Source organism: Miniopterus schreibersii, assembly GCF_964146895.1.
Source record: "Miniopterus schreibersii genome assembly, chromosome: 2".
Classification (NCBI taxonomy): Eukaryota; Metazoa; Chordata; class Mammalia; order Chiroptera; family Miniopteridae; genus Miniopterus; species Miniopterus schreibersii.
In genome coordinates, this window is record NC_138102.1 from 8,120,442 (window position 1) to 8,129,994 (window position 9,553).

The following is a 9,553-nucleotide window of genomic DNA, read 5'->3' on the forward strand; positions in this document are numbered from 1 at the left end:
TGGAGGCCAGGAGCTTGTAAAGACCACACATGTCACTCACTATAATCTGGTGGTGCTATCGAGGGGTGTTTAAGAACAGGGGAGACAGGAGCAACCTGGCGTTTCCCAAAGATGGCCGGGGAAGGACATGTGGTGAGTTGGAGAGGGAGGCAGACAGCCCGGTGGGACGTTATGAAGTCTTGAAGAGGGACAGAGGTAGAAACAAGAAAAGTGGTAGATCTCAAAGATATGGAGTCAACAGGACCAGGTACGAATTGGATGGCACAGAACACCTATTTGGAAATACCTGTACAATAAGCAGAATTTTTTCACACCTGTGGACTCCAGAATGCAGATTTTGGAGGCAGGCAGACCTGGCACCTAATTCTGTCCCACTGCTTGTGGTCATCAGCAGGCTAATGAGTCTCTTGAAGCCTCACTCTCCTCTTCTGTAAAATGGGATAATAGCGCTGCTACTCTACTTGGATTATCGTGAGATTTAAGTGAGTCAGTTCCTATCTAGGGCTTAGAAGAGAGCTTGGCAAACAACCCTGTTCACCTCCTTTACACAAAATATAAAGATGATAAAAATAATAGACTAATCCTACTACCTAACTACAGCACTGGTAATTTCTTTTGTGCAATATCTTTTAGTCTATTTCCAAATGATTTTTAGTATTCCTGTAGTTTCAGTGGAAATAGTCCCAATTAGGTGTTCGCTAAGGCAAAAACGTTCAAGAGAATGTGTTTTCATTTGTTTAGCATGAATTTCAAGGGACACTTGGAATTCAAAGCAGTTTAGTTTCACCTGCTCTCCTTGAGTTAAATTAATTGACGAGAAGAGGCATGGTAAATGAAATAATCATGTATGGTCATGCACTGTTATTGAACCAACTGTCAAAATGAGTGATACAAATTAGTAATGAGTTAAAAATGCAAGCCAGAATCGGCTCCCCAAGTAATAATTGTCATCATATCAAATACGTTTACAAAGAGCGCCTGCAGACCAACTGCACAATGTAAACACGGCCTTAAGTAAATATTTCTTCAAAAGTCAACAACCCGAATTTCAAACACGAGATGAATCACATTGACCTGCTGCATAGTAATAGCAAGAGACTTCCTTTGTAAATCACTTAATTACTTCTTTAGGATTTAACATAAATATGATTTATCTTTTGTTAGAATTCAAAAGCTTATTTCATTTCATATAAACAAATGAGAAGTGTGCTTCAGAAACTTTAAAAATATTTCTCAGTAGAGATAATGGAAACTGTTTTCTTTGGTAAATCCATAAAAGGCAGTGCTTGGCCCAGATCACCAAACCATTTTCTGCTTAGTTTACTTAGGAACATTTTTGGGGGTATGTTAAGTTTTCATGTCTCACACAAAAACACATGTCAGATGTGTTTATATGTTTTTAAAAAATGTAAAACAAAGCCTGAAATGTTCCGTAGTATTCGTATGTATGAAACATGTTCGGAGATGTTTTTAAAAGGCGTTGGTTCCCGAATCTTACAGACGTATTAGAACAGAATATCAAAGGTATTACCTTGTTCAAAATCTATGTGAGTAAATCAGATTATAAAGTATACATTGATAAGATGCAGCATAAACAGTAAGGAAGGAAAAAAAGCGTTAACAAGTTTTAGGTTTAATATGCTTTATATGCGATAATTGAAATAACATTTTTCTTTTAAGACAAATACTTGTGTTAGAAAGAAATGAACTACACCAACTAGAAATGTACTGATGACAGAAATTCTGAAGTTTCCGTTTTCTTTTCCCCGGATTAGACAACTCTGAAGACTACTGAGTAGGGGAAGCCTGGCTTTGACAGTAAAGCATTATTTTCAGTTAGGAGGCCGAACGGTCACTTTCCATCAGGCAAACGAAACTCTCTTTGTCGTTTCAGTTATAGGAGATGATTGCCCAGCCAAGTTCCCAGCTTTGGGAAATATTTATTCAAAATGCCTGGAAACCGAGGGATACAGATTAGCCATGTTTCCCCCGCCTGGGCTGATAAGAGCGGCTCCAGCTCGGCGCCCCAGCAGCGCCGTGAACAGCGCCCTGCTGAAGTTTCCATCCAGACCAGAGAAGCGCTTACGCGCCTCCGGGTCCGAGAAACAGCCTCCAGGGCCAGGCCTCCCTCTCTCCTTCCCGTCCCCATCGCTCCCTCCTGGGTCCCCATCGCTCCCTCCCCTGCCCCCGTCTCGATTGTCACCAAAAGGAGGCCTGAGTGGAGGGCGGGGGGCGAGAGGACCCCCAGCCCCGCAGCCTAGCCCTCCCTGCGCCCCGAGAAATCCTGTTCTTGGAGAGTGGCTGGGGCCCCGGAGGATGCTGGCGGACCAGTGGCGCTGACTCGGTCACCTCGGTGCGCTGCTCTGCCCCCTCCAAACCTCACTTTGCCCGGTTGCTGCCGCCGCTCAGGCCCCCAGGACGCACCGAGCGCACCGGGGCTCACTGGCCACTCTCCGCTCCAGGCGGACCCGCCCCAAACCGGAGCCCCCGACTTGCAGCAAAAGAACAGAAAACACCTACCCTGGTGATGACCAAAGGCTGGTTGAAGTCTATGCCCCCCGAGAGCCTGAAGCCCCAGGGCGCAGGGCCCGGGAGGACCACGTTCTGGGGCATGGTGCCTCCTGGCGTCTCCTCCTGGGCTGGGGCGCAGCGAGGGGCGGCCTGCCCGCGGGGAGCGTCCGAGCCCGGCAGCCCTGTGCGCTCCCTGGGCAGTGTCCTGGCTCGGACTGTGGCCCGGGAGCTTTATCCCCGCTCCCCGTGACGTCACCAGCCCCCCCTCCCCGCCCGTCCCACCGAGGGGAGCTCCAACTTTGGAAGAAAGAGACGCGCCAGACCCAGGGGAGCGCGCGGCGCGCAGGGCTGGGTGCGCGCGGCCTCCGGGCGGGCGGCTTCGGGTTACGGCTCCCGTCCCTCTGAAGTCGCACCTGTCCTCCTGTTTATTTTCTCCTCGTCATTCGAAGCTGAAAGCGGCTAAACCACGGACTCTGCTTTCAACCAAAGCAGGACGCAGCCTCGTCGATACGAGGAGTTACTTAGCAGTTTTGAGTGCGATAATATTTACCTCCTAGCTGCGTGACCGTGGCTAGGTTCCCGAACGCCCTAAGCCCTTAAGGAGCAGTTTTCTCAACTGTAAAATAGGGGTTGTCAGTGTACTTGCATCGTAGGGTTGCTGTGAAAATGATTCCCCCGCACAGTGAACTTCTGCAACAGCGAGCCAGCCGCCTCTGCGCAGCGCCTGGCACAGCATAAGTGCTCAGTTAAATACCCAGAAACCTAAGCATGTACGTTCTTTTTTACAGGCAAAAGGAAAGAAACCATGATTTGTACGGTTGATCCTGGAAAATATATGGAGTTTGTATGATGCTGTCTTTTAAATGCCGTCTTTTCAAGGTTAAATACAGGTCGTCATTTATAGTGATGGGTGTACATATGTATACCGATATAGTCAACGTTTATTTTTTAACGTGAAGAAGTCTAAAAGTGACAGTGTCATGCACACGTACCCAATCCAACGAATCTTCTAAAAGTACACATGAGTGGGCGTTCAATCAATAGCCTGAAAATATATTTTCATTTTGATTGGAGCAACTGTCACCTCCTTCAAATGCAGTCCCTAAGCTTATGTTTTTGACACATGGGAAGTGAGCATAACAGAAACCTAGGAGTTGAGACTGTCCTGTGTGGACCCTGCAGCTGGGATGAGGGTGGTGCTTTTGGTTTGGGTATTGTCCTAAGAAGTTCTTTTTGGATGAGTCTTCCATTTCTTTTATATTTCCCTTTTTAAAGGCTTGTGGTAAACTCTTTGTGATTCTATTAAGTATTACTTTTGTAATTATTATTTTAAACCATGTTTAGAAAGTTCTTTAATTTGTTCCTTTTAATTTTATTATTATTATTTTATTTTTAATTAAAAAAAATATGTCTTTATTGATTTCAGAGAGAGGAAGGGAGAGGGAGAGATAGAAAGAAACATCAATGATGAGAGAATCATTGATCTGCTGCCTCCTGCACAACCCCTGCTGGGGATCGAGCCTGCAACCCGGGCCTGTGCCCTGACCGGGAACCGAACCACAATCTCCTGGATTCTAGGTCAATGCTCAACCCCTGAGCCACACCGGCCGGGCTAACTTGTTCCTTTTAGAAGAGGGTCAACTGTTTATTCTACACTGATATAACTGGAAAATCTTTCTGTTGGTTAAAGCAATCATCTCTCCAATTTTAATTCTCAAATCTATAATTTTAACCTTGAATTCTCATCTATTTTCTGATCCTGTTTTTCTACTTGCCTACTGGTGCAAATACAATTCAGCCTGAGCAAAACCAAACCCATCATTGTTGTTACTCACACCAAACTGATTTCCTGGCCCCTGTGCCTTTCCGTTTCCTCATATCTGCTCTTTCCTTTCCTTTCCTTTCCTTTCCTTTCCTTTCCTTTCCTTTCCTTTCCTTTCCTTTCCTTTCCTTTCCTTTCCTTTCCTTTCCTTTCCTTTCCTTTCCTTTCCTTTCCTTTCCTTTCCTTTCCTTTCCTTTCCTTTCCTTTCCTTTCCTTTCCTTTCCTTTCCTCCTTTCCTTTCCTTTTTAAATATATCTTTATTGACTTCAGAGAGGAAAGGAGAGGGAGAGAGAGAGATAGAAACATCAATGATGAGAGAGTCATTGATCAAGCCCGCAACCCGGGCATGTGCCCTGACCGGGAATTGAACCCCAATCGCCTGGATCCCAGGTCGACGCTCAACAGCTGAGCCACGCTCTGCCGGGCTCTGCTCTTTTTTCTACTACTGTCCCAAGCTTCTAGGGTTGTAAATTTCCCCTCTTTTTTATTTCCTACATAGCAAACGTTGCTATGTATTGTGGTTTCATTCGTTCATTCATTCATCATTCATTCATTCATTCAGTATGTGTTGAGCATCTATGACTGCCAGGCACTGGGCATGCAGAGATGAGTAAGACCCGCTTTCTGTCCTCTGGAGCCAGTAAGTAATAAAAGGAGGGAGATGGAGATGCAAAATGCCGTCGCATAATATGACGAGCGCTGGGACAGCATTCTGTACAGAGATGGAGTAAGAATGAAGGGCGTAACCCACTCTCCTTGGGGAAGGTGTCAGGGAAAGTTTCCAGAGGAAGGGATGTTAGAGCCGGATCTTAAAGGGTAAGATTTCCAGGTGACTGGGAATTGGAAGGGGACAGGAAGGGGGACATTCAAGGCAGACAGAACTGTATAGGATGTGCAGTGGTGGGAGGCAAGAAACACTGGGTAGGGACGGGAGACAACGGTCATAGCCATGTCATGGGCTTTCGTATGTTACACTAACATTGTTATTTTATCAGGGGCCTTGGAAGAGTTTTAAGCTGCAGGTATAATAATCAGATTTGCCTTTTACAGGCTTCATTCTGGGAGGTGGGAGGGTGAGTCACAGTTGAAGGAGACAGGGAGGCGGAGTCCGTCGGGTTAGAATGCACTGTAATGGCCCAGAGGGAGCTGCTGACTTGGGCAGCGGGGATGGAGGAGAGTAGGCAGATGTGGGCGTCTTTAGGAAGGTTGATGGACACAATCTGGGGACAGATCTTACTTGGAAGGTGAGGGAGTGGTTAGGAGATTTGCAAGGCTCCCAAAGCTCTTCACTGGGTGTCACGTGAATGGTGGAATTATTAAAATAGAATATATAAGACGTACAGAAAGGTTTTTTTGTTTTAATTAGGGAATGGTAGAGTAAAGCACAGTTTTGGCCATGTTAGGTTTGAAATACCAATAATAATAATAATAATAATAATAGTAGCAGCAAATGTGCTAGACACACTTCTAAGCACATTTCTAAGAATTTTGTACTTACTAATTCATATAAACCTCACAATAATTCTAGGAGGCTAGTACTATTACTATCATCATTTTAACAAACATGTTAAATGACTCGGCTAAGATCACAGAGCAAGTACAGTGGAGCTAGAATATCACTCAGGCATCTGGTTCCATATTTTAGCCTTTAAACCAGTGCACTCTATAGTCAGAATGACTCCGAAATCTTAGGGTAACTTGTTACCCGGCAGTAGTAACAGATACGGGATGCAATCGCAGAAGGAAATTGGATATGGGAGGTGACAAGAAAAGAAGATTAATGATTAAGGTCTGAGAAACAGCAGCATTCAAGGGGCAGGAGACTAGGAGGGCCATAGAATAAAATGGCTTTCCCCTTGCAAAATGTTTAAAGAAAACCGTGAAAGTGCTGGCGCAGAAGACAAGCGAGGAGAAAGTTCAGGGAGAGAAGGCAGCTATCCCAGGGAGGGGAGGTGGACGTGGTGATGATACGTGCCCATTGCATACAGGCCTCAGAGCAGCAGCAGAGGACAGAAGCGCACCTCGAAGAGCAATTCCGGGAGAGGTGAACACAGGTGGCCTTTTCAAGGAATTTGTTAAGGAGAGGAAAGGGAAGGTGCAGGATGGTCAGGAAAGGGAGGGATGCAGGTCAAGAGAAAGCTCTTTATTTGCTTTAAGGTGTGAAGCTTGGCAATATTTTCCAAAGTCAGGATAAAGATGTTGAAGAGCCAAGAGGTATGTGGATGAAAGAACTTCAGGGGCTCGGCATGAGAGGAAGTAGAGTCTTGAAGAGGACAGTGCCTTCTGAGAGTGGGGGGGGGGTTTCCCAGAAGTTGAGGTGTGTTATCAGTAGAATAGACTATCTACTTCTCTTCATTTAAAACTCTACCTGCCTCCTTCAGGAACTCAGTGACTTCATCTCTTGATGGTGGCAAGTGTTCTGAGGTTGCCTCCTTGCCAAAAAAATCTCCATTCTTTGTACCTCAGAGACGACTGCTGGACTGAAACACTGCCACTCCCTTGGGTAGGAACCTACAGTAGCGCTTCATTGCCCCTAGGACAGAGCCAAACTGTTAATGAAGGTCTTCCATGGCCTTTTACCCTCTGACATGTGCCATGGATGTGGTCTCATCACCACAGTCACTGCAGAGCTTGGCAAGGGGGCTCTGACCCCTCTTCCCAAGTTGTTTTCTGTACTTAAAAAATTCTTTCTTTGTTTCCCTCTCCCCTCCCCCCTCCCTCCTCCCCCCTCCCTCCTCCCCCCTCCCTCCTCTCCCCTCCCTCCTCTCCCTCCCCCCTCCCTCCCCTCCCTTCCCTCCCTCTGCTTCCTTCCCTACTTTTTTTTTCTTTCTTTCTGCCCGTCTCTAAGGTAAAAGTATGTCTTTGTTTGAGTATGAGATTGTCTTAACCAATGGTTCTGAATTTTGATGAGCATTAAAAGGGCCTGGGTGCTCATTAGAAATGCAAACTCCTGGGCTGCACTCTCAAGAGATTTGAATTCTGTTGCTGGGGCCATAATCCATTGTGGGTGGTCTGTGGACCACCCATTAAGAAACTGTAATTCAAATCAACATGTAGGATTATAATTTCTTATACTATGTCTTTACATGTGCCACACCTCTTTTCTGGTATGTTCTCTTTGCCCTATCACTTCTAACTTCCCATACTTTCTGGGAAGACATGATTGACCACCTATGTCTACATCAAACTTTCTCATTACTCAGCTCTTATTTCTGGTCAATATATCATGATTTTGAACTTAGCTATTTTCCAGTTTAAGCAAGTGCTGGCAGTGTGCTGGGTGCCGGAGTTAAGCAAAGCAGCAGGCATGGATCTGAACTTTGAGAAGACAAATTTACAAGGATGACTTTTCATGAGAGCTATTTTTGCATTCCCAGCCAGACAGTTGGCTCCTCCAGGACAGGGACTGTATTTCTTTGGAATCTTTCCCAACTGCCGTCCAGTTCTGGGCCCTGAGGAGGTGGTCAGTAATTATTCATAAGTAGGAACAGGTTTTGGTCTTGAGATTTGTTGGATTGGGGAAGCTAATTCTTCCTTCTCAAGTCTTCCTTCCACAATAGTCCTACCAAGAAGCACCTTCCCTGACAATTGCCGTCACACCGTTGTCTACAGTTTCATCTCTCTCAACCTCTCCTCGCTGTGCCCGTATTTGCATGTACTAGCTGGTTTGGCTGTGCAAACCAGCTTATCCAAGAGCCCAGGCAGCCAGCCAGGGCTCCCAAGCCCTTCCATGCATTGTGTCTGACTTCCTCTTTGGTAAAAGTCCATGTGATTTTCATACTTTGGAGGATTTGGGCCCTTGTGAAATCTCTTCTGGGGAATTAGCCACCCTGAATTCCATGCTTTGTGTCTGCCCTCAGTGCTGGCAGGAACCTATATTGTTTCATTCCCATGTCATCGCACTCCTTGGGACAATGTGGTGGTTCGGCTCAAGTTCATTTGGTATTCCCCTCTGAAATGCCACTGAGTTTTCCCACTGTTTGTACTGAATTAACCAGTAGCAGTCAAGGAAATCTTTAGGATGCTCGAAACAGAAGCTGAGGCATCGTGGGCTAAACAGCAAACAGGGGCCTCTCCTAGCAGCTTCTGCTACTGCTGGTGGCCGTAATGTTCATGCTAGTGGTTTTGCAAATGCAGAGACATGGGGGGGGGAAGGGAAGGGAAGGGAAGGGAAGGGAAGGGAAGGGAAGGGAAGGGAAGGGAAGGGAAGGGAAGGGGAGAAGAGAAGAGTTGGTCAGATAGGGGAGAATTCAGCATGTTTTCCTGTTGAAGCAGCTTGCCTGGAATATTTCTGTCATTACTGGATTGTCTTCTGGGTGGAGTTCAAGCTGAGTGCGGGCATCTTGGTTCCTGCCTCTGGCAGGTTGAGAAAGCGGCTTTTACCTTTGTGGACTAATGACCTGTTTCTGATTCTGTGGAAGTGACCTTGATCAGAACATGTACCATAATAGGTCTGACACTGTGTTTAAGCATTTAACATGCTAATTATTTCTAGTTCTTAAAACAGTCCTGTCAAATAGGTCTTATCATCCTAGGCTACGGAGACTGAGGAGATGAGGAATTTATCTGAGATTTTATACCTGGTGACAGAGCTGGATTCAAAGCTAGCCCTGCTCCTCCCTGTCACGTCCCGATTCTTACTCTCCCACGGTGCCTCTTAATGCACATTCCCTGGGCTTTAGTCACCCCGGAGTGCTTTTAACAGCCCCTACAGGCTGTTTATGGCGGTGGCCTGAGGCTGTTGAAACGCCAGCAGCTCCACTCAAGCCGAGGTGCAGTTACCCCGGAGGACTAAGGTAGAGAGCAGGGGCCACTGTGGGAAAGGCCTCCTCAGAGGCCGGGGCGGGCTCAGCCATCGCAGCCTGGAGCACTGCCGTCGGGGCCCCGAAACCCTGGCCTGTGCGCCCCTCGGCAAGCCAGGACCCCACCTTCAGTGCAGGGGAATTTACCCCCTAGGGTTAACTAGCGGTACTGCCCCCAATTCTCTCGCCATGCCCCTTCACTTTCTTAATGACACCAGAGAGCAAGCGGAAGAGCCAGGGTGCGTAGTTCCAACAGAAACACATCTGAACCCTCAGTAACAGAGACCATGTGTCGGAGGCCTTTTTATTTGGAGGCCGTTTATCATCATTATAAACACATTTCAAAAGTGAAGGAGTGAATGGAAATCCAGGGGAGGCATCCGGGGAGCGCTCTGTCTGGAGGCCTGGCCGCCTGGTC

The 9,553-nt window shown here is 46.7% G+C and overlaps 1 protein-coding gene across 3 annotated transcripts in view; it reads right to left on the reverse strand.

Annotated features, from left to right (window-relative positions):
• The window catches only part of PDLIM3 (PDZ and LIM domain 3), a 30,316-nt gene extending 27,402 nt beyond the window's left edge, over positions 1-2,914 (reverse strand). For 2 of the 3 annotated variants that reach the window (XM_081127229.1, XM_081127230.1), the window contains exon 1: positions 2,521-2,914. In XM_081127229.1, coding sequence (XP_080983355.1) covers positions 2,521-2,613 — 93 coding nt within the window. In that variant the 5' untranslated portion in view covers positions 2,614-2,914. The remainder of the gene's footprint in view (positions 1-2,520) is intronic. The other variant, XM_081127231.1, reaches the window with a different exon arrangement.
• Positions 2,915-9,553: the final 6,639 nt, after the last annotated feature.